A 24,786-nucleotide genomic window follows, 5' to 3' on the forward strand; every position below is an offset into this window, starting at 1 on the left:
TAGGGACAAGTGACCATAATATGATTGAATTTTACATTAAGTTTGAGAGTGATGTAGTCCAATCTGAAACTAAGGTCTTCAATCTAAACAGAGGAAACTACAAGGGTATGAGGGACAAGTTGGCCATGGTAGATTGGGAGACTACACTAAAAGGTATGAAGGTGGACATACAATGGCTAATATTCAAGGAAATAATGCATAATTTGCAACAAACATATATTCCTCTAGGGCATAAAAACCCAAAAGGAAAAGTGACGCAACCATGGCTAACAAAAGAAATTAAAGCTTGTAGTAAGTCAAAGGAGGAAGCTTATAAAGTTGCCAGAAAAAGCGGTCAGCCTGAGGATTGGGATCTTTTTAGAAATCAGCAAAGGGGGACCAAGAAATTGATAAAGAAAGGGAAAATGGAATATGAGCACAAACTAGTGAAAAATATAAAAACAGATTGTAAAAGCTTCTATAGGTATGTGAAAAGGAAAAGTGAAGGTAAATGTAGGTCCTTTACAGTCAGAGACGGGAGAATTTATAACGGGGAATGAGGAAATGGCAGAGAAATTAAATAAATACTTTGTTTCTATCTTCACGGAGAAAGACACAAAAAACCTCCCAGAAATACGAGAAAACCAAGGGTGTGTCGAGAATGAGGAACTTAAAGAAATTACGGGAAACTCTTTGGTATCCGGCACCGACGGGACCGGCGTGTTGCCGGTTGATCAAAAATTCCGGATGGCGGAGAGAGTTATCTACCGAAGCTATTTTTAACAAAGAAAAATAAAAAAATCAAGAAATGTGCAGTATACAGTAATTGGGTACTCACCTGCAGAATATTGTGTTAAATGGATGGTGGAAGATGCTTGATTAAGTACAGTACTGCCAGTTGAGGGTAATACAATGCAATGACTACCAGCAGCGTGGGAGACACACAGTACCCCTGTAAAATGGCGGATCAGAAGAGACTACCGGCAGCGCGGGAGAGTCAGACTCCTGTTACAGGGGTATTGAGGTGTTCCGACTTCCGACAGCGCCAAGAAGCCGAGTAGTGGCAGTTTGGAGAACTACCCCCACTGACTAACTCGGGCACCGCGGGAGACTCGGACTCAGCAACATTGCTGGTTATTGAGGTGTTGTTTTTGGAGTGAGAATTTTGCCGGTTAATAGAGAATTCCGGATATTTAGGTGTCGTTTAAACGAGAGTTTCCTGTATTATTAGTAACAAAAACAGTACTAGCAAAATTAATGGGACTAAAAGTCGATAATCTCAAGGACCGGATGACCTACATCCTAGGGTTTTGAAAGAGGTGGCCATTGGGACAGTGGACGCATTGGTTGTCATCTTCCAAAATTCAATAGATTCTGGAATGATTCCTGCAGATTGGAGGATAGCAAATATAACCACGCTATTTAAGAAAGGAGGGAGAGAGAAAACAGGGAACTACAGACCTGTTAGCCTCACATCAGTAGTTGGGAAAATGCTGGAATCTATTGTAAAGGATGCAATAACTGGGCACTTAGAAACTAATAGTAAGATTGGGCAGAGTCAACATGGATTTATGAAAGGGAAGTTCTGTTTGACAAACCCTGGAAATCTTTGAGGATGTAACTAGTGGAGTAGACAAAGGGGAACCGGTAGATGTGGTGTATTTGGATTTTCAGAAGGCCTTCGATAAGGTCCCACACAAGAGGTTGGTGAACAAAATTAGGGCACATGGAATTGGGGGTAATATACTAGCATGGATTGAGAATTGATTAACAGACACAAAGCAAAGAGTAGGGATAAACGGGTCTTTTTCAGGATGGCAGTCTGTGACTAGTGGGGTACCGCAAGGATCAGTGCTTGGGTCCCAGCTATTCACAATCTATATCGATGATTTGGATGAGAGGACTAAATGTAACATTTCCAAATTTGCCGATGACACAAAGCTAAGTGTAAAAAGTCACACAACACCAGGTTATAGTCCAACAGCTTTATTTGAAATCACAAGCTTTCGGAGCGCTGCTCCTTCTTCAGGTGAAGAAGGAGCAGCGCTCCGAAAGCTTGTGATTTCAAATAAAGCTGTTGGACTATAACCTGGTGTTGTGTGACTTTTTACATTTGTCCACCCTAGTCCAACTCCGGAGCATCTCCACACCACAAAGCTAAGTGGCAGTGTCAGTTGCAAAGAGGATGTGAAGAGGCTTCAAGGGGATCTCGACAGGCTCAGTGAGTGGGCGAGGACATGGCAGATGGATTATATTGTGTATAAATGTGAAGTTATCCACTTTGGTAGAAAAAACAGAAAGGTAGACTATTTCCTAAATGGTGAAAGATTGGGGAATGCAGATGCTCAAAGGGACCTGGGTGTAGTGTCCGTGTGTTGATAAAGACACTGAAGACAGGAGTTGGTTCATAGGTGTTTACTAAGCAAAGTCTGGGGGGGGGTTCTAACGGATATACACAATATACAGGCTTATATAGCCTGAGTGGCAATTACCGGCATTACAGCACACCTGGGGCTCTTAAAGGCACATACACCACAATTCCTCCCCTTTTAGCTAACCAGTACATCATATTTTAAGTAATTATTAATTACATGTTATAAGCAAAATAATATACATTGCTGTAGTTAATTAATTATAAGTTAGTCTCTCAGGAGGCTTCCTGACTCGGTCCGGATAACGCCTCGGGGGTGTAGTAGTTTCTGGTGGTGCAGTAGGTTCTTCTGGCAAGGCTGATTCGGCTTGAATGCCAGTGTCGGGTTCATCGGGTTCCAGTATCACCGGATCGGAGGTAGATATGGATATCTCTGCTTCATCGTTAGATGTATAGAGTTGTGTAGGTTGTCCCTTTTCGGATGACTTTATGATTTGGTCAGCATGGCGCCTTATTATGCTTTCTCCAATGTCCACGGTATACATCAGTGGTCCTAGTCGTGTGCAGATAGTTCCAGGCTGCCATTTCTCGGTATGGTAGTCCCGGGCCAAAACTTGTTGACCTATCTGGAAGGTTCTAGTTAGCCTTTCATTCATGCCTTGAAACTGCTGGTTCTCCACGTCCCTTCTGATGTTGGGCTTGACCAAATCCAGCCGGCATCTTAGGTTTCTATTGAAGAACATCATGGCGGGAGTTTGGTTGGTAACCATATGTGTTGCATTCCTGTATGCGAATAAGAAGTTATCCACCTTGTGCTGAAGTTTTATGTCTTCATTACCCATGGCCTTTATGGCCTTCTTGAAGGTCTGGACAAACCTTTCAGCCAATCCATTGGTGGCAGGATGGTATGGGGCGGACGTGTAGTGCTTAACCCCATTGTTTTTTAAGAACTTTCTGAATTCTTCGGACACAAATTGCGGTCCATTATCAGAACATATCTGTTCCGGCAGCCCATTCCTGGCAAATATGGTCCTTAATACTGTGATGGTTTTTTCCGTGGTGGTGGAGGACATCTTTATTACCTCCGGCCACTTGGAGTGTGCATCAACCGCGATTAAGAACATTGAGTCCATAAATGGACCAGCAAAGTCGATGTGCACCCTTTGCCAGGGAGATGAGGGCCACTCCCATGGCTGTAGAGGGGCTTGTGGTGGAGCGTTTTGGACCTTCTGGCATCCTAGGCAGCTCTTGGTCATTTCTTCGATGTCTCCATCGATACCCGGCCACCATACAAACGCCCTAGCTAGGTTCTTCATTTTCACTCCACCCAGATGCCCCTCGTGAAGCTCCTTTAGCACTTTATCCTGGAGTTTGGGTGGAATCACCACTCTGGATCCACACATCAAGATTCCTCGGCACACTGACAGCTGTTCTCTTCTTTGCGAGAATGCTGGCAACAGTGGTTCGCCATGTGCTGGCCATCCCTTCACTGTTAAATCGTAGACCCGTGAGAGAGTCGGGTCATTTCTCGTCTCCCTTTCAATGGCAGAATTTGTCACTGGTAGACATTCCACTATGGTAGAGTGGAACATCTCTACTGGGTCTACTGTAGGTGCCTCTTCTACCGTTGGCAACGGTAGGCGCGATAAACCGTCAGCATTCCCATGCTGTTTTGACCCTTTGTATTCTATGTTGTATTGGTGTGCCCCTAGAAAAAGGGACCACCTCTGTAGCCTTTGCGCTGTCATAATGGGAACACCTTTTTTAGGGTTGAATATGGAGATGAGGGGTTGATGGTCAGTCAACAAGGTAAATTTTTGTCCGTGTAGGTAATGGTTGAATTTCTTCACTCCCCATACCAGGCTGAGTGCTTCCCTGTCGATTTGGGCATAGTTATGCTCAGCTGAGTTTAATGAGCGTGACGCAAAAGCTATCGGCCGTTCTGAGCCATCAGGGAATTTATGGGATAATACTGCTCCTATGCCGTAAGGGGATGCATCGCACGCCAGTCTGATTGGCAGTGATGGGTTGTAATGAGCCAAAACTTCTTCGGATGTGATTAAGTCTTTGCATTTATGGAAGGCACGTTTACAGTCTTCGTTCCATTTCCAAATCACTCCTGTTTGTAGAAGTTCATTAAGAGGGTGTAGAAGAGTTGACAAGTTCGGTAAAAATTTATGATAGTAATTTATTAATCCCAGGAACGACCTTAATTGTGAAACATTTTCAGGTGCTGGGGCTTTTATAACCGCTTCAATTTTTTCAGGTGACTTATGCAACCCTTCATTATTAATTATGTGGCCACAATATGATATCTGATTTTGGAAAAATCCGCACTTGGGGCGATTCGCTCGTAGGCCCCGTTCTTTCAGCCTAGTGAGCACCTGCTCCAAATTGGCAAGGTGCTCGTTGTCGTTTTCTCCTGTTACAAGGATGTCGTCTAGGTAGCATTTAGTCCCCGGAATCCCTTGCAGGACTTGCTCCATAGCTCTTTGCCAGATAGCTGGAGCTGATGCTACTCCAAAAACCAGTCGATTGTACTGGTACAGGCCTTTGTGTGTGTTTATCGTGAGATACTTTTTAGAGGCCTCGTTAACCTCCATCTGTAGATATGCCTGTGCCAAGTCAATTTTGGTGAAACGTTTCCCTCCGGATAGTGAGGCGAAAATATCTTCTATCCTCGGAAGAGGATACTGTACTGTGTGAAGGACCGGGTTTACAGTCACCTTGAAGTCACCACAGATGCGAATTTTTCTCTGTTCTTCAGATTTATCTTTATTCAATGCTTTTTTCATGACTGGAACGATGGGTGTTGCCCATTCGCTCCAATCTATTTTGGATAATACGCCTGCTTTTTCCAAATTCTCCAGCTCTGCTTCGACGGCTGGACGTATTGCGTATGGCACCGGTCTTGCCTTAAAAAATTTGGGAATTGCTGCATCTTCCACTTTTATTGAGGCGGTGATGCCTTTCAAGGTTCCTAGTTTCTCTTGAAACACTTCTTTGGCGTTGGCCAAGATGTCTTTTAATCGTTCAGGTATGATGTCATCATTGTTTTTTTTCCTTACTGGTCACCGTCAGTGCCTGAATGGAGTGCCAGTCTAAACGTATCTTCCTGATCCATTCACGTCCCAACAACGGTGGACCACCATCTTGTAGAATGTATAAATACAACTTTTGTATTTCTTTGCCGTTGTATACAACAGGCACCCTTATTTTTCCTTTGGGGTATACTTTCTACCCCGTATATGTTTTTAAGATAATGGATGTGTCTTTTAGAGGTATATGCGAAAATAGCCTCTCGTAATCCCGTCGATTTATTACGGTTAGAGCTGATCCTGTATCTAGCTCCATTTTAACTGGGGACCCTGCTATTGTGAGGGTAACCCAAATGGTTTGGTAATCATCTTTGGCAAGTACATTATGTAATTTGAGACAGCTTAGTCTCTTGTTTTCAAAGTCGCTATCGCTCTTCTGGTCTTCGGAGCTACTGTCCGTCATCATTTGTACCTTCCTGTACTTTTCTTTATTGATTTTTTTTTTCTGTCTGTGGATTTATTTTGTCCAGATCGGCATACCCGTGCAATGAGTCCAACCTTTCCGCATTGCCTGCATGCTTTGTCCTTGAACCAGCAGTCCCTCTGGTTATGGGTGGATCTGCCGCAGCGATAACATCTTTCGAAACCCTGTGTCATTTCATGGGTGCCGAAGTCCTGTGTCTTTTGTTGTATCTCTGCAGCTCCTTTTGCTGCTGCTTCGTATGATACAGCCATACTGAAAGCTTTGTCCAATGTTAAATCTTTTTCAGAAAGCAGTCTTTTTTGTGTTCCTTCACTTAAGAGACCGCAAACGAATTTGTCTCGAAGATAATCTGATAGTCCTGCCCCGAATTGGCAGTACTTTGATAGCTTTCTTAATTCGGTTAGGTAATCAGCATTACTTTCATTCTTGTGTTGATTTCTCTTGAAGAACTTGAATCGTTCCGCTATCAGCAGCGGTGTTGGGTTTAAGTGCTCCTGCAGGGTATCAACAATTTCTTTAAAATTCTTGTCCTTTGGTTTGGCTGGAGTGATTAAATTTCGTAACAGCCCGTATGTCTTTGCGCCCATTAAGTTCAGAAGTACTGAAGCTTTTTTTTCATCTTCTATTCCATTTGCAGTGCAATATACCTCTACTCTTTCCACGTATGTGGTCCAATCCTCTATTTCGCTATCAAAAGCATCAATATTGCCAGACTTAGGCATTTCAGAAAAGATATGGTGCTTCCCGCGCTTTTTTTTCTTTTCTGTAGCAAAGATATGGCGCTTCCCGCGCTTTCCCGCCGCTGCTGCCGATAACAACGGTGTTTACTGCGGTTTCCTTTCTCTTTTTTTTAAATTTACTGTTGGAGACTCGTTCCCGCCGGAGGTCTGAACACTGACCTGCTTGCTGCGCCAGCCATCTCCCGAGTGCTCCCTCCCAGTCCGTTATTGCTTGCCTCCGATTTCGCTGCCTGTCTCAGCTGTAGAGCCAGCCGCTGGAGCCCCAGCCTGATGCCCAGGAAGGATTAGCGCAGTACCTGCCACCAGCTTGGCCAGCTGGTGAAACCACAGCTTCTCTCACTTCCTTGAGTCTTCTGGACGCCCGAGGAATCGATGTCCTTGAGGTGCTGCCGAATTTCAGGTAAGTCCGTTTCCACTTCGTCGCCACTGTAGTGTCCGTGTGTTGATAAAGACACTGAAGACAGGAGTTGGTTCATAGGTATTTACTAAGCAAAGTCTGGGGGGGGGGGTTCTAACGGATATACACAATATACAGGCTTATATAGCCCGAGTGGCAATTACCGGCATTACAGCACACCTGGGGCTCTTAAAGGCACATACACCACACTGGGTGTCCTTGTATATGAGTCACTGAAAGTGAATGTGCAGGTGCAGCAAGCCATTAGGAAGACAAATGGTATGCTGGCCTTCATTACAATAGGATTTGAGTACAGGAGTAAAGAAGTCTTACTCCAATTATATAGGGCCTTGGTGAGACCACACCTGGAGTACTGTGTACAATTTTGGTCTCCTTGCCTAAGGAAGGATATACTTGCAATAGAGGGAGTGCAACGAAGGTTCACGAGATTGATTTCTGGGATGGCGGGACTGTTGTATGAGAAGAGATTGAGTAAACCAGGCCTGTATTCTCTTGAATTCAGAAGAACGAGAGGGGATCTCATTGAAGCATACAAAATTATTGCAGGGCTTGATAGGGTGGATGCTGGGAGAATGTTTCCCTTGGCTGGGGAGTCTGGAACCAGGGGCCACAGCCTCAGGATAAAGGGTAGGCCATTCAGGACTGAGATGAGAAGAAATTTCTTCACACACAGGGTGGTGAACCTTTGGAATTCTTTGCCCCAGAGAGCTGTGGAGGCTCAGCCATTGGGTATATTCAAAACAGAAGTCGATAGATTTCTGACTAGGAAGGGCATCAAGGGATATGGCGATAGGGCCGGTGAATGGAGTTGAGGCAGAAGATCAGCCATGATCTCATTGAATGGCGGAGCAGGCTCGAGGGGCCGAATGGCCTACTCCTGCTCCTATTTCTTATGTTCTTATGAAATGCACTCCCTGAAAGGGTGGTGGAAGCAGATTCAATAGTAACTTTCAAAAGGGAATTGGATATCTACCTGTAAAGGGAAAAAAATTCAAGACTGTGGGGAAAGAGCAGAGGAGTGGGACTAATTAGATAGCTCTTTAAAAGAGCCGGCACAAGTATGATGGGCGAATGGCCTCCTTCTGTGCTGTCTAATTCTATAATTTCTTCACAGGTAAGTGTCGGCTTGACTCGGTTGGTAACACCCTGGCCTCTGAGTTAGCAGGGGTGTGGGCTCGAGCCCCACTCTAGGCTTAAGCATGTAACCTAGACTGACTCTCCAGTGCAGTGCTGAGGGGATGCTGCACTCTCAGACATGCTGCCATTTGGGTGAGTTGCCTGTCTCTTCAAGTGGACATTAAAAGAACAGGCAGTCAGTATTTTGTCCAATTTGTGCATAGCAAGCTCCTACAAACAGCAATGAAATAAATGACCAGATTATCTGTTTTAGGTATTGGTTGAAGAATAAATATTGGCATGGAAACTGGGGAGAACTCCCTTGCTCTTCGAAATAGTGCTGTGGGATCTTTTACAACCAACTGAGGAGAGGTCAGATGAGGCTTCAGTTTAATGTCAAATCTGAAAGATGGCACTGAAGTGACAGCCTATATTTTGTGCTCAAGTCTCTGGAGTGGGACTTGAACTCACGTCCTTCTGATCCAGAGGCGAGAGCGCTACCACTGAGCTACGGCTGACACCATTGCAGATTTCCTTATCCATTGATTTCAATGGGGAGCTGTGCGATTCAGAGTGGGGGGTGGTGGGGGCTGGGGCAGGCGGGAGTTTATGCTAGTGCTCCAACATTGTAGTGTCAATTGTCTAAGAGTGTGGCTCTTCATTGGGGAGTACATGACTGATGAATTTACCCAACTCGGCACCGGTTGAGGTTTAAACAACAAGAGGCTCTCTCAGCTCCGTGCTCTGGGAACTCTTTTCCCTTTTTGATCCTTCTGTGGAATTAACAGAATTCCAGCCTTCAGCCCTCTTCCCAGCTGCCCCTGAGTGGGCGTGCTTTTCCTCTCCTGCGTGCTCCCTCCAGTCAGCCCTTGCTACAGACATCTCACTGTCTGCCATTTCCCCCTTCCTCCCTCCTTCGAATGATATAGCACAGAAGGAAGCCATGCGACCCATCGTGCCCGTGCCGGCTCCTTGAAAGAGCCATCCAACTAGCCCCACCGCCCTGCTCCCTCCCCACAGCCCAGCAAGCCCTCCACCCCCGCACTCTCACAATCCAAACCTATTCCGCAAGTTGTTATTGAATTTGCTTCCACAACTCTTTCAGGCAGTGCATTCCAGATCATCATAACTCGCTGCGTAAAAATGATCTTCTCGCTGTCTCCGGCTCTTTTGTGAATCACCTTAAATCCATGCCCTCTGGTCACCGACAATTTTGCCACTGGAAACAGTTTACCCCTCTCACGCACATTGCCTGCGCCTTTCCCCACGGCCCCTGCCGCTTCTCACTATTCTCCCCTCCCTCTGTCCCAGGCATCTGTGCGTTTCCCCCCGCTCCATAGGGAAATCCCTATCGCGGCATCCCTTCTCGGAAATTGACTTTTTAAGTTCTTGAAAGTGCTTTTTGTGCTTTTATTAAGATAAGAAACATTTTCAAGAAATTTTAGCCAGGTCACAGCCACAGTGATTATTCTTTTCTGAGTGGCACCCAGTAACCCTCCTCCCCAGCGCTCCTGAACTACACCGCCACCATTCTGGTGCTGTCATACCTCAAGACCATCACTGCCAATGTCCCAACACATCAAAAAAGAAAAAAAAGACTTGCATTGAATCTAATAGAAAGAACTTGCATTTATACAGCACCTTTCACGACCTCGGGAAGCCCAAAAGCACTTCACAGCCAATGAAATACAATAGTCACTGTTGTAATGTAGGAAATGCTACAGCCAATTTGCGTGGAGCAAGGTCCCACAAACTGCAATGTGATAATGACCAGATAGTCGGTTTTAGTGATGTTGGTTGAGGGATAAATATTGGCCAGGATACCGGGGAAAACTCCTTTTTCTTTGAAATATTTACGTCCTCCTGAGCGGGCAGATCGGGCCTGGATTTAATGTTGCATCTGAAAGACGGCACCTCTGACAGTGCAGCACTCGCTCGGTACTGCACTGGAGTGTCAGCCTAGATTATGTGCTCAAGTCTCTGGAGTGGGGCTTGAACCCACAACCTTCTGACTCAGACACCGGAGCAGAGGGATTCTACTTCTTGCCCATCAGAAAACCCGACAGAAACCCTTACTGATGGCTTTTTGCTTTCTTTCCAGGGGTAAGTGCAGCGTTACACTGCTAAACGAAACTGAGTTACTTTTATCCTATCTGGAGCGTGAGGTAAGGACCAGTTTCTGCAAGTGTCTGTGAGCTATTAGGTTTTAATGCAGGTGTTTCAGTCTCGCTGTATAGTGAGCCTTGTATTATTTCCCAACAGGTCATTCCTCTTTGCAAATCTCGCATCATAATGCTCTCGGGCAGCATGTGGCCTCGCACTGAGCCACACCACCCACAGGGTCTCAGGCTTGACCTCCAGTCTACTGATTTTGCTGACTGGGGTGGGGTGGCAGCAGGAGTGACACAGCTGGCCTCAGTATCCCTGGGGAAAAAAATCAGTCAGAGTTCCCACGACAGATTGCTATTCAGGTGCCCCTGCTAAAAAGTGTGTGTGTGTGTGTCTGTACGTCTGCGTGTGTTGTGTGCGTGTGGATCTCAGCTGAAGCGAAGATAGGATTTTTCGGTGATGCCCCCAGAGTCATAAAGCATGCCAGCACTCACTGCCTAGGCTCGCAAGCTAAGAAAGGTTACTTGGGAAAAATAACCACCAGTGCCTTCAGTGGGAATGGGGGAATCTGTTTTTATATTCACTCATGCATTCATTTGTTTTGGATATTACACCCTCCGTCCATCCTTTCATGCCGACCTTGGTACCACGACTCCTATAAACGGTCGGTCTGCTGTGTCTACCACAGTGACAGTCACACACAACCAGAATGTGCCGGCATGGCCGATGACCAGGATTGGTTTCACTGCCCCTGGTGATCGGAATGGGTTACCATGCCTAGAGTCAAGGCAGATCATTCTGTGAACCCTGGTGCTTGTTCAGAATATCCGCTAATGTCCGAGACTTGGGAAGAGCGATTTCAGTGACCTAATCAGATCCTTGTCTGTAAAGTTCAGGTTGTTAGTGGTTCACCCGCAGGACAACTGTTTCAGGGGCACCATTGGCTTTTCTTTTTAAATTCAACAAAGTGTCTTAGAATGCACTCTAGAGATTAAAGGGCAAAGTGCGGGCTGTGCGGAGAAACGCAAACACGCAGAACTGGCGAGTGGTGGGACTTGGGTGTGAGCTGGGACCCCGGGATTCCACACCCGTCAAGTCACACATTTCAAAACCCACTAACCCCACCCCCATCCCCACCTGCACCAGGAGGGAGGGTCAATCCTAGGTTCTTTTGGAAAATCAACCATTTTACTGACCCGTACTGTACCTGTCCTGGAGTGTTTGATGGGACAGTGTAGAGGGAGCTTTACTCTGTATCTAACCTGTGCTGTCCCTGCCCTGGGAGTGTTTGATTGGACAGTGTAGAGGGAGCTTTACGCTGTATCTAACCCGTGCTGTACCTGCCCTGGGAGTGTTTGATGGGACAGTGTAGAGGGAGCTTTACTCTGTATCTAACCCGTACTGTACCTGTCCTGGAGTGTTTGATGGGACAGTGTAGAGGGAGCTTTACTCTGTATCTAACCCGTGCTGTCCCTGCCCTGGGAGTGTTTGATGGGACAGTGTAGAGGGAGCTTTACTCTGTATCTAACCCGTGCTGTCCCTGCCCTGGGAGTGTTTGATTGGACAGTGTAGAGGGAGCTTTACGCTGTATCTACTCCGTGCTGTCCCTGCCCTGGGAGTGTTTGATGGGACAGTGTAGAGGGAGCTTTACTCTGTATCTAACCCGTGCTGTACCTGCCCTGGGAGTGTTTGATGGGACAGTGTAGAGGGAGCTTTACTCTGTATCTAACCCGTGCTGTCCCTGCCCTGGGAGTGTTTGATGGGACAGTGTAGAGGGAGCTTTACTCTGTATCTAACCCGTGCTGTCCCTGCCCTGGGAGTGTTTGATTGGACAGTGTAGAGGGAGCTTTACGCTGTATCTACTCCATGCTGTCCCTGCCCTGGGAGTGTTTGATGGGACAGTGTAGAGGGAGCTTTACTCTGTATCTAACCCGTGCTGTACCTGCCCTGGGAGTGTTTGATGGGACAGTGTAGAGGGAGCTTTATGCTGTATCTAACCCGTGCTGTACCTGCCCTGGGAATGTTTGATGGGACAGTGTAGAGGGAGCTTTACGCTGTATCTACTCCATGCTATACCTGCCCTGGGAGTGTTTGATGGGACAGTGTAGAGGGAGCTTTACTCTGTATCTAACCCGTGCTGTCCCTGCCCTGGGAGTGTTTGATGGGACAGTGTAGAGGGAGCTTTACTCTGTATCTAACCCGTGCTGTCCCTGCCCTGGGAGTGTTTGATTGGACAGTGTAGAGGGAGCTTTATGCTGTATCTACTCCGTGCTGTCCCTGCCTTGGGAGTGTTTGATGGGACAGTGTAGAGGGAGCTTTACACTGTATCTAACCCATGCTGTACCTGCCCTGGGAGTGTTTGATGGGACAGTGTAGAGGGAGCTTTACTCTGTATCTAACCCGTGCTGTACCTGCCCTGGGAGTGTTTGATGGGACAGTGTAGAGGGAGCTTTATGCTGTATCTAACCTGTGCTGTACCTGCCCTGGGAATGTTTGATGGGACAGTGTAGAGGGAGCTTTACGCTGTATCTACTCCATGCTATACCTGCCCTGGGAGTGTTTGAGGGGACAGTGTGGAGGGAGTTTTACTCTGTATCTAACCCGTGCTGTACCTGCCCTGGGAGTGTTTGATGGGACAGTGTGGAGGGAGCTATACTCTGTATCTAACCCCGTGCTTGCCCTGCCCTGGGAGTGTTTGATGGGACAGTGTGGAGGGAGCTAAACTCTGTATCTAACCCCGTGCTGTACCTGCCCTGGGAGTGTTTGATGGGACAGTGTAGAGGGAGCTTTACTCTGTATCTAACCCGTGCTGTTCCTGCCCTGGGAGAATTTGATGGGACAGTGTAGAGGGAGCTTTACTCTGTATCTGACCTGTTGTGAACCTGCCCTGGGAGCATAAAGTAGAAAATATTCCGTTCTACAACATTCATCCTTCAGTAGGAGAGGAAAAAATGCAACCAACTATTTTTAGAGTCCGAGTTACCAGACACTGGGGGTCTCTCTTCGCTCAAACATACTCGGTATTTTGACCCCAGAGCAGTCAGACAAACCTCATGTGAGTTCACACTGAATGATCTCTCTTGTTTGATTCCTACTCCTCCAGGACACTTTTTTTTATTCACTCGTCTATGATCCGCAACTGAAGACCCTTTTGGCAGATAAAGGAGAGATCCGTATCGGTCCCCAATACCAGGCAGACATTACAGACTTACTGAAAGAAGGTAAATGGTCAGTGGGTTTGGCACATGAACATCTCCGCTCATAACAACACAGGCTCGTGATTGGACCTTCCATGGAGTCATAATATTTTACAGCACAGACGGAGGCCGGTCAAAACAGTGGAAACCCCTTGTTATGTGAATAGGATCGTGTCAACTTGTATGTGCCCCTCTCGTGCATTTCTCTTATTTTCTGAAAGGCGGACTGATGCACACTTCATTGGGATGAAGCCAATTATAAACCAACAGGCTGATTTTTTTACGCATAATGTGTGAACAAACAGTAACATTCACAGTGAATTTGAACCTATTTCATAACCCTCCTCGTGACAAACAAAACAACAAAGGTCATCAAACTGTCCCTGTCAGCAGACTGAGAACAACTTACCTGATCGGGAATTTCTCTGAAACTGGTTGGCACTAAGCTGAATGAGCAATCCCTAACTCATTGTGGCTCAGTCCCTTACCAACTCCCGACAAACTGCCCTGTTTGTTTTCCAGCAGTTTTTCTTTCTGAGATGGACAGGAAGGCGAAAGCTTGACCTTTGCTCCACCCCAGCTCTCTGTGTCCAGGGATTGGCTAGCTGAGCTGCCAATCAAATCAGCTATTGCCCTTCTCGGTGTGAATTTCCCTTGCAGCAAACCCTGCTGGGCTCACGTGCATGAGGCCGTTAAGACATTACATGTGTGAATATCACTGCAAAGTGTTAAATACTTCTCCATTGTCTCAAACTGGCTAACAGCTTCAATGGTAAGCTGATTGTCCTTTTCCTACATTACAACAGTGACTACACTTCAAATGTACTTCATTGGCTATGAAGCGCTTTGGGACGTCCTGAGGTTCTGAGAGATGGTATATAAATGCAAGTTCTTTTCTTCTGTCTTGGGTAAAATACCTCATGCCCTGTTGTTCCAGTGGCTTCAGCCTTTTTCCCTGTCAAGACCGTTGGGAATTAATCCTCGACATCTTGAATCTGACTTCACATCAGAAACGTATTATAGCTCAACCAAAAATCCCTTCCAGACCAACTGGCCAACACCACGATTTATAAAACCTCGGATCCCAGAGGGTTTTTTTTTCAGCTTTACCGATTTGCCCTTCCACTTTTGGAGTATCCAACCCCCTACATCTCTCTGCTCCTCCACTCCTTTTTAAAGTTTTAGCATTTTCTCTCCTCATTCTTCCTACCAAATTGTATAATTTCACATTACCCTGCTTTAAATTTAATTTGACAATTATCTGCCCAATCTATGGACCTGTCCACGTCCTCCTTAAATCGCTTACAGTCCTCTTCACAGTTGACCATGTTCCCTAATTTTGGGGGGTAAATTTCCCCGGGCCTTCTCCTGGTTCGCCGCAGCAACTGCGACAGAAGCCCCGTGTACACCTGGAAGGAGTGTTTCTGCCAAATATACGGCCACACAGAGAGGCCCTGAGGAAATCCACTCCTTTGTGTTGTCTCCAAGTTTGGATGTTGTGCCCCCAAGTCCAGATCACCTGTGTATTGAGAAGAGCAGGGGTCCCAACAGTGACCCCGGGGGACATCACTACTTACATCCATCCAGCCCTTTAACCAACTTCCTATCAATCCCGAACCACTCCCTTTAATACCATGTGTCTTCATTTTATCAACAAGCCTCATACGTGGCCCCATAATCTGTGATGCATTGGCTGCACTCGGACAAAGAGTACAGCCGCAGTTTTCAGTGTTTAACGTGGTATGGGGCTGGCCCTTCTCGGCGCACGGCATTCCCTTACTTCCCAAGCTCCAACAATTCCCACAGCCCGTGGATGGAGGCCCAGAGATTAGATGGAGCAGCAAAGCTGATGAGGGTCAAGAGGGAGTTGGCCGCAGATAGTCCCTGGATTGTATGATGGAAGAGTCCTCTCTCCTCTACTGACCACTGTGGACCGCGCCCCTTTAAACCTTTCACCACTATTCTGCAGACACTCGGATGTTATGCACACTAACTGGTTTAAGCTCCTGGTGTTTTCCCACTGCTTCTTTATGGCTGGACGAGCATTATCACTGTTTAGTTTCTTGTGTTGCAGGAGAGGAGGATGGAAGAGATCAATCCGAAATGGAAGCCAAAATCTGGGACGGCGACACCCCACTCACAGACAAGCAGATTGACCAGTTCTTAGTAGTCGCTCGGTGAGTACTGACAGCATAACAAATAACGTGTACAGTGAGCAGCCGATCACAAAGGCCTCTTTAAAAGTGGTGCAATATAGAGAGGAGTCTTGTTGCCTGGTAATCGCACTGTCACCACATCATAAGTCTGGTTGTTCAGTGATATTATTGTGTATTGCTCAGTGATATTATCGAATGTCGTTCAGTGATGATATTGTGTGTCTTTCACTGATGCTGTGTTGTTCCATGATATTATTGTGTGTTACTAAACGGAACCCTCAGGGCTTCAGTGCCCTTCATAAAGGGAAATGGAACTATGCCCTGGACTCCCACGCGTCTATGTTATTTAATAACGATAATTAGAGATTACTGAGGGAATGCTTCGCACAGCAAATACAGTACAATCCTGAGCTGTACAGACCAGAAATGTTTGTGTTCGATCCCTAGCCTGTATCTTTTCTGATCTCAGCTAGTGCTATAATTGGTCTCTGCACCCTTGGGCATTTTTCTGTGTGTGTGAGTGAGTGCGTATATTTATTCCTGGACGTTGCTGGCAAGGCTGACATTTATTGCCCATCCCTAGTTGCCTTTGAGAAGGTGGAGTTGGGCCGCCCTCAATAACCACTGCAGTCCATATGGTGAAGGTACTGCTACAATGAACAGTTTGATACAACCGAGTGGCTTGCTGAGCTACTTGAGAGTGCAGTTAAGAGTTAACCATGTCGGTGTGGGACTGGAGTCACCTATAGGCCACGTCGACAGAAAACGATGTGTAAATTAAAATTGAAAAAAGCTTTTTGTTCTCTTGGGACTGCCTTTTCCAAACAAACAGTGACGATGTGTAACCATCTCTGGCCCTCTCTAGGTCTGTAGGTACATTCGCCCGTGCTTTAGACTGCAGTAGTTCAGTGAGACAGCCCAGTTTACATATGAGTGCAGCAGCCGCCTCCAGGGATATCACCCAGGTAAGAAACGGCACGTGGCAGCTCACTGTGCACAGTGTCTCCCGACCGCTCCTCTGTATTCTCCACAGATTGCCTGCAGTCTTGGCCGACAGATCTCCACACATCGCTGTGTTCACCCTGATCAGTAAGCTGTGGCTCAATTGGTAGCACTCTCGCCTCTGAGTCAGAAGGTTGTGGGTTCAAGTCTCACTCCAGACACTTGAGCACAAAATCCAGTACTGCACTGTCCGAGGTGCCGTTTCTCACATGAGACGTTAAACCCAGTCTGCCCTCATGGACAATATTTATTCCTCAACCAACATCACTAAAAACAGATTATCTGCTCATTATCTGAGATTATGTTTCTGGGAGCTTGCTGTGCGCAAATTGGCTACCACGTTTGCTGCATTACAACAGTAACTACACTTCAAAAGCACTTCATTGACTGTAAAGTGCTTTCAGACGTCCTGAGGCTGTGAAAGGTATTATTTAAATGCAGTTTTTTTTATCTGCGCAACAGCAGGTGAAAGCTAGTGTCTCTTATCGAGGTAGATTTTAACTCCAGTCCCGGAACAGGTGGACAGTGGGCTGAACGCCCGCCTGTTCTTGTTTGGCTGGAGAGCTGGTCTATTTCGAAGGCCAGGCCTCAATCCCGTGCCGCCGGTGAGCTGTATTTTCCAACCAGGCAGCCTGCTGCAGTTCGCCAGCTCCCAATATTGGATGGCTGATCCAGCCAGCAGGAGGATAGATCGGGGAGGGAAATGGGGAGCACGATCGGCGCGTGTTTGGCCATATGCCCCACGAAATTGCACCGGCGTACATCATTGGACCCCCATATGCAGTAATAAGGCTCCCACCTGAATCAGGCGGGTGCCTGAGCCGCCTGTCGGAAGGCCCCAGTAAATATGGTGGCAGAGCAGGATGGTGCAGAGGAGGTTGGGGGTGGGCGATAAATTCATAATTATTTTTACTCTGCTACTCTTCGCCGTGCCCCCCCACCCCACCCAACCGTGCTCTTCACAATTCAGCCGGGCACCAAGTTAAAATCGGTCTGTACTCTTTCCTCCTCCATTCTGTTTTTTTTCTCCCCACTCCTAAATTGTGCACCCCCAGACTCTCCGAGCCCTAGTGACCTGCTCAGGGACCGACAGCAGCAGTCCAACATAACTACCCCGCCCCCCACCCCACCCCATCGCTGTTGGAAAGGATAACCAGGATTCTTGGTCTTAATTGCGCCAGCTACCAAAAGAATTAAAATCTGTTCCCAGTGGGAAAAGACCACAGACTAGCAATTATTGTTTGTGATGTTAGTGAGCGATCACTCAGCATGTTTGTACCGCACTCTGCTCCCTGCCTGTTTAACAGAGGCTTTAGCCGCTTTGTTTCTTGTGCTCACCAAGGTGAGGGATGTAAATGCTGGCAATGGAACTCTTCCCATTTCAGGCACCCAGTGTCAGAGCTCCCTCTGCAATCAAACACTCCCGGGGCAGCTACAGCACGGGTTAGATACAGAGTAAAGTTCCCTCCACACTGTCCCATCAAACACTCCCAGGGCAGGTACAGCACGGGTTAGATACAGAGTAAAGTTCCCTCCACACTGTCCCATCAAACACTCCCAGGGCAGGTACAGCACGGGGTTAGATACAGAGTAAAGCTCCCTCTACACTGTCCCACCAAACACTCCCAGGGCAGATACAGCACGGGGTTAGATACAGAGTAAAGCTCCCTCTACACTGTCCCACCAAACACTCCCAGGGCAGGTACAGCACGGGTTAGATACAGAGTAAAGCTCCCTCTGCAATCAAACACTCCCAGGGAAGGTACAGCACGGGTTAGATACAGAGTAAAGCTCCCTCTACAATCAAACACTCCCGGGGCAGGTACAGCACGGGTTAGATACAGAGTAAAGCTCCCTCTACAATCAAACACTCCCGGGGCAGGTACAGCACGGGTTAGATACAGAGTAAAGCTCCCTCTACAATCAAACACTCCCAGGGCGGGTACAGCACAGGTTAGATACAGAGTAAAGCTCCCTCTACACTGTCCCATCAAACACTCCCAGGGCCAATACAGCACGGGTTAGATACAGAGTAAAGCTCCCTCTACACTGTCCCATCAAACACTCCCAGGGCGGGTACAGCACAGGTTAGATACAGAGTAAAGCTTCCTCTACACTGTCCCATCAAACACTCCCAGGGCCAATACAGCACGGGTTAGATACAGAGTAAAGCTCCCGCCACACTGCCCCATCAAACACTCCCAGGGCCAGTACAGCACAGGTTAGATACAGAGAAAAGCTCCCTCCGCAATCAAACACTCCCAGGGCAGGTGCAGCACGGGTTAGATACAGAGTAAAGCTCCCTCCACACTGGCCCATCAAACACTCCCAGGGCCAGTACAGCACAGGTTAGATACAGAGTAAAGCTCCTCTGTTCTGCCCCAGCAATGTACCTCAATCCCAACCTCAGACGAGAATTCCACACTGCACTTCTCGTTTCCCATACCACCCAAGATCTCAAAGTGAGATTATCAATTCGTGCCACATTAGGATCAATTTATTGCTGTAGACCCAGGCCCACTAGGAACTGGATTGTTTCAGAATGCATTGAACATCCATCCCCTAATATCACAAAAGATCATTTCTAGAACCTTGAAAATGTAGAACAGGAACTAGCCATTCAGTTCATCGAGCCCTCTCCTAGGAGCTGTGTACCATCTGTACTATCTCAGGTTCTAAACAAGCCATTTAATTAACCAAATTTAATTTCTTCCTTTCTTTTCAACCTTGGTGTCCTGCATTCTAGGCTTTGGCCCATCACCAAGATTTCTCCATTTAAAAGGAAATCTGAGGGAATATAAAAAGTCCCTGATTCCCGGAGTTAATCAAGCAGAATTGCAGGGTGTTTATTCATTCTGACGACTCCACTGTTCAGCCTGCCCGAGCCCCCTCCACCTGCTCTCGTCTAAGGCTACTCCCACCCAAAACGCCTGCGGTCAATCCTCTCCATCCACTTCTCCCTGGGTCTCCTCTGGCCATTCCTTCCAGGGGTCCCATCACTTACTCCCGCCCATGACCCCTACGGTCAATCCTCTCCATCCACTTCTCCCAGGGTGCCCTCCACCCACTCTCGCTTTGGTCCTCTCGGCTGTTCCCACCAGAGTCCCCTCCCCGCTGCACTAGCCACTGCTACTCAACGTCACTTCAGCCAATCATCATTTTGTTCTTGGGATGTGGGTGACGGGACACTGGCGAGGCCTCCTTCATTGCGCATCACTAATGGCCCTGTGGTAGTGGAGGGCCTTCTCCGTGAACCCTTGTAACCCTTGAGGTGATGTCGCTACCACAATGGTCTTGGGTAAAGAATTCCAGGATATTTTTGCAGTGACTATGAAGGAGTGGTGGTGAATGTCCAAGTCAGGAGGGTGTTCCCAAGATTTTACTTCTTGATGGTAGACATCAGGAGGCTGGGAGGTGCTGTTGGAGTAAGCTTGGCGAGTTGCAGCCAGTTAAATATTGAAATGTAGTCACTGTTGTAATGCAGGAAACACGACAGCTAATTTGCGCACAGCAAGGTCCCACAAACAGCAATGAGATAATGACCAGATAATCTGTTTTAGTGATGTTGATTGAGGGATAAATATTGGCCAGGAGAACTCCCCTGTTCTTCTTCAAAATAGTCCCATGGGATCTTCTACATCCACCTGTGAGAGCAGACGGGGGTCGCGGTTTAACGTCTCATCCGAAAGATGGCACCTTCGACGGTCCCTCAATACTGTACTGGAGTGTCAGTCTCGATTTTGTGCTCAAGTCTCTGGAGTGGGACTTGAACCCACAACCTATGGACTCGGAGGTGAGAGTATTCCCCACTGAGACACGGCTGACGCCCGATGTTACTAAACTGCAGTAATAGTGAAACATGCGTCATTAAAATTTTTCATAGAATCATAAATACTTACTCTTTCTGTCTATTGGGAAAGAAGGGGTGACTGAAGGGAAGCACTTGAGAATACTTCTAATTGTCCTTTGTTGTTGTAGGTGGACGAGCATCTTGTGAAGCTCCCATCCATCTTACACACGGTGGAGGGGAGCAGCCACTCAGACAGTTTGTGAAGTTTTATTCGAGACCAGTTTCACACGTCTTCTTTTTTTTTCCCTTCTCTTAATCGCCAGTTTCATGCCATGGACACCTTGTACAAAAGCACCTACGAGGTTTCGCAGGCCATCTCTGCGCTGGTTCCCCAGGGCGGGCCGGTGCTCTGTCGGGACGAAATGGAGGAGTGGTCTGCTTCGGAGGCCAACCTGTTCGAAGAAGCGCTGGAGAAGTACGGGAAGGACTTCGACGACATCCAGCAGGATTTTGTAAGTAGTGCAAAGGTGCGAGAGATATGAGATGCCTTTTTTCCCCTCTGGGCAGCAGCTCAGGTATAAACTAGCACCATGAGTGTGTGTTCGACAGGCACCTGCTGCATATTATTAGTGATGTACAGGGCCGGGTACATAAGAACAGGAGTAGGCTATTCAGCCATTCAGTTAGGTCATGGCTGATCTGTACCTCATCTCCATTTACCCGCCTTTGATCCAAATCCCTTAATACCCTTGCCTAATAAAAAATCTATCGTTGTCAATATATGTGATGGACAGTAACAGTGGCAGGTATATAGGAACAGGAGTAGTCCAATCAAGGGGCAGCTAGGTAAGTACCTGAGGGAGTAAGGAATAGAAGGATATGCTGATAGGGTGAGATGAAGTAAGGTGGGAGGAGGCTCATGTGGAGTATAGACATCTTCATTGACCAGTTGGGCCAAATGGCCTGTTTCTGTGCTGTAAATTCTATGTAATTCTTTCCCTCTATCCTATTCAGCCATTCAATTAGATCATGGCTGATCTGTACCTCAACTCCACTTTCCAGCCTTTTCTCTATATCCCCCAATATCATTATTTAACAAAAATCTATCTAGTCAATATGAGTGATGTAGAGTAACAGTGCCAAGTAGGCTGCACCAATTATCTTTGTGAGTGTCGTGGTCGAGGGGTTGATGCTCCATTTTTTTCTGCATTCCACTGCTTTCTTTCCACGGCGACTCCAATTCTTTTCCCTTCCAACCAGGGCACTGGCGGCCAGTGGGTGCAGCCCCGTTCCCCGACACTCTTGTCAGCCCCGTTCCCCGACACTCTTGTCAGCCCCGTTCCCCGACACTCTTGTCAGCCCCGTTCCCCGACACTCTTGTCAGCCCCGTTCCCCGACACTCTTGTCAGCCCCGTTCCCCGACACTCTTGTCAGCCCCATTCCCCGACACTCTTGTCAGCCCCGTTCCCCGACACTCTTGTCAGCCCCGTTCCCCGACACTCTTGTCAGCCCCGTTCCCCGACACTCTTGTCAGCCCCGTTCCCCGACACTCTTGTCAGCCCCGTTCCCCGACACTCTTGTCAGCCCCGTTCCCCGACACTCTTGTCAGTCCGTTCCCCGACACTCTGGTGCTCAGCGCTGTGCCGCCCAACATCCCGGACGCCCCTGTAGACATCCAGTTGGTGTGCTTGTGCACTGCCGGTTGATAACGCTCCTCAGTAACCAATGAAGGCGTCCTGCATGGGTGTGGTGTCTGTGGGCCCCAGGATGGTGTTCTGACACCTGCTACACACAGTAGCACAAGGAAGGCGTGTGATTTACTGCAATTTCCCCACCAGGTCCCTGTCGGTGAGAATCTGAGCGGACATCCACCACGCAATCAGCTTTGCCCTCTTGTTCATCCAAAAATATGTAGGATAATTTACATTCCACGAATGGGTTGACTCAGTAACTCCCGAGAGATCATATCTCGGGACTACAATGAAGGAGTTTGGTTAAATCATTTGTTAAGAGAAGTACGAGTTTATTGAAGTGCATTGGGGGTATAATTTCACCTTGCAGCCAGGGTTTAAAACTAGCGTTGCAGATCGGGGCGGTTGTTACAGAAAACCTGCCATATTCATTTCCGTTTAACTCAATGGAAGGAAAATCAGGCGGGTTCTATAAAGAGCGGTCGATCCACAAGGTTTGGTCACCGCCCAGGCAGTGGATATGTAAATTACCCGCATTATCAGTAAATAACGTGCTGGTTTCGGCAGGAACAACGCAGCCTCTACCTGGCTCTGGAAAGCAGGTGAATGCCACACCTCTGGTGTCCCGGATCCAACTTTGCCGGGATCCCCAGTGCATCCTTTGGCGGGGGGGCGGGAAGGATAAGTCAAGCAAACTTTTGAGTCTTAACAACATTTTTCATTTGACATGTTTCCCAGTTACCCTGGAAGTCATTAACCAGCATCGTAGAGTATTACTACATGTGGAAAACCACCGACCGATATGTGCAGCAGGTAACATTCACATACTCACCCATTCCTTCATTCGTTTTTAAGATGGTGTTGTGGGTTCTGTAAACTCGGGTGGATGCGACACTGGGCGCCATTGTGTGTAGTGTATGTCTGCGTCAGCTCCTCTTTAGAGCAAACTGTTTCAGACAAGCGCTTCATAGAATCATAGAAAGTTACAGCACAGAAGGAGGCCATTTCGGCCCATCGTGTCCACGCCGGCCAACAAAGAGCTATCCAGCCTAATCCCACTTCCCAGCTCTTGGTCCGTAGCCCTGCAGGTTACAGCATCCCAAGTGCACATCCAAGTACTTTTTAAATATGGTTAGGGTTCCTGCCTCTACCACCCTTTCAGGCAGCGAGTTCCAGACCCTCACGACCCTCTGGGTGAAGAAATTTCCCCTCAAATCCTCTCTAAACCTTCCACCAATTACTTTAAATCTGTGCCCCCTGGTTTTTGACCCCTCTGCTAAGGGAAATAGATCCTTTCTATCCACTTTATCTCGGCCCTTCATAATTTTATACACCTTGCTGCTGTCGGGAGTCGATCAGTGTGTACCTCGGCACCACTGGTATGAATGCCTCTCCATTTTTCAACTTCTAAGCAAGCCATTTATTCGGTAGACTTGCTGACGCCCCGTGGTGGTGCTCATGTGTAATCTGGACCATGGACTTCATATTTCGCTGCTAACCTGGCCTGTGCCTTTCATGCCGCTGCTCTAATAGTCAAATCCAGATCATACGGCTGCTTCTACACTGCTGAGACCTATTGAAGGGCAGTTGGAACTGGTTATAAATTTCAGGCTCTAGACCAGTGACTGGCTCTCTTTCTATGTTTTTTAAAAATCTATGGTTGTTTTGTATCTGTAACAAAGTGTGCCACTTTGAATTGTGTCGGGTGCATTTATCTGTATATTAAACTTGTGTAGGCTGTGCACTTGCTGTCCACAAACCTTACTTCCCGTTGTCGCACTTTTGTGTTAATGTTGCTGTGTCAATATTTCCCCATTCAGTTTTGCCATGCCAACTGTCACACTGTAATTGGTGGCGCTGGCCACTAATTGGCTCTGTGGAGTGAGTTTCTGAAGTGTATCTCCCAAATCAGCTACCACCTTGTGTGTGTATATTAACAAACTTTTACTTGTAATTACCTGCAAGCAATGCCGCAGGCAATTTACTAATTCATAACGAGGTGTAATGCGTGTGCTGGGTATGAGTGTCTACAACAGTGTGTTACTTGGAAGTGTGAGCGGTGTACACAGCCAACACAGAGGGAGACTTTCAGCCCATCAGTCTGGATGGATTTGACCCCATTCCCAGAGGTGAAAGGAGAGTGTGCCAACCCCCTACACCATCCAGTCCCTCTGATTTGCGAAATGGTTTTATGTAAATGCCCCCCTCGATATTGAAGTACTTTTGCTTTTAGTCCGTGTGAGCCAGAAGACGCAATGTCTTGTATTTTAAGTCAGGTTATGGATCAATATCAGGTGAAGTGTCGGTCGTTTCTCTGTGGGTATTACCTCTGATCTCTCATTGTCTTTCACTTAGAAACGGCTGAAAGCGGCTGAAGCAGAGAGCAAACTGAAGCAAGTGTACATCCCTAATTAGTAAGCACACCTTTTCTGCAACAAATGCGTCTTGCCTTCACAGCTGTGTCCAACCGAGTCGCTTGTGAAATGTCAAAAAGTGTCCCTGTCATTAACAGTCCGTGTCTCTGTCAGTATAAGTCTATGCCCCTGCCAGTATCGGTCTGTGTCTCTGTCCCCATCCCTCCTGCTCCCTCTCCCTCTAACCAGTCATTACTGGCTATTTATTGTAAGCCTGTGTGATAGGGAGGATGTATTAACTTCATGTGGCCATCTTAACTCTGTATATCACTACTTTGTGT

The 24,786-nt window shown here is 47.3% G+C and overlaps 1 protein-coding gene across 9 annotated transcripts in view; it reads left to right on the forward strand.

The window, feature by feature from the left end:
* Positions 1-24,786, forward strand: part of LOC147109615 (metastasis-associated protein MTA1-like) — a 180,529-nt gene that overhangs the window by 47,409 nt on the left and 108,334 nt on the right. For 6 of the 9 annotated variants that reach the window (XM_086003690.1, XM_086003685.1, XM_086003689.1 and 3 more), the window contains 7 exons: positions 10,248-10,311; positions 13,359-13,476; positions 15,527-15,629; positions 16,474-16,573; positions 20,724-20,927; positions 22,830-22,904; positions 24,447-24,505. In XM_086003690.1, the coding sequence (XP_085859816.1) occupies positions 10,248-10,311; positions 13,359-13,476; positions 15,527-15,629; positions 16,474-16,573; positions 20,724-20,927; positions 22,830-22,904; positions 24,447-24,505 (723 nt within the window). The remainder of the gene's footprint in view (positions 1-10,247; positions 10,312-13,358; positions 13,477-15,526; positions 15,630-16,473; positions 16,574-20,723; positions 20,928-22,829; positions 22,905-24,446; positions 24,506-24,786) is intronic. The other 3 variants (XM_086003691.1, XM_086003692.1, XM_086003687.1) reach the window with 2 other exon arrangements.

The sequence above is a fragment of the Somniosus microcephalus genome, chromosome 12, assembly GCF_052327205.1.
Source record: "Somniosus microcephalus isolate GS21.2 chromosome 12, FLI_Smic_1.0, whole genome shotgun sequence".
In the NCBI taxonomy this organism is placed as follows: domain Eukaryota; kingdom Metazoa; phylum Chordata; class Chondrichthyes; order Squaliformes; family Somniosidae; genus Somniosus; species Somniosus microcephalus.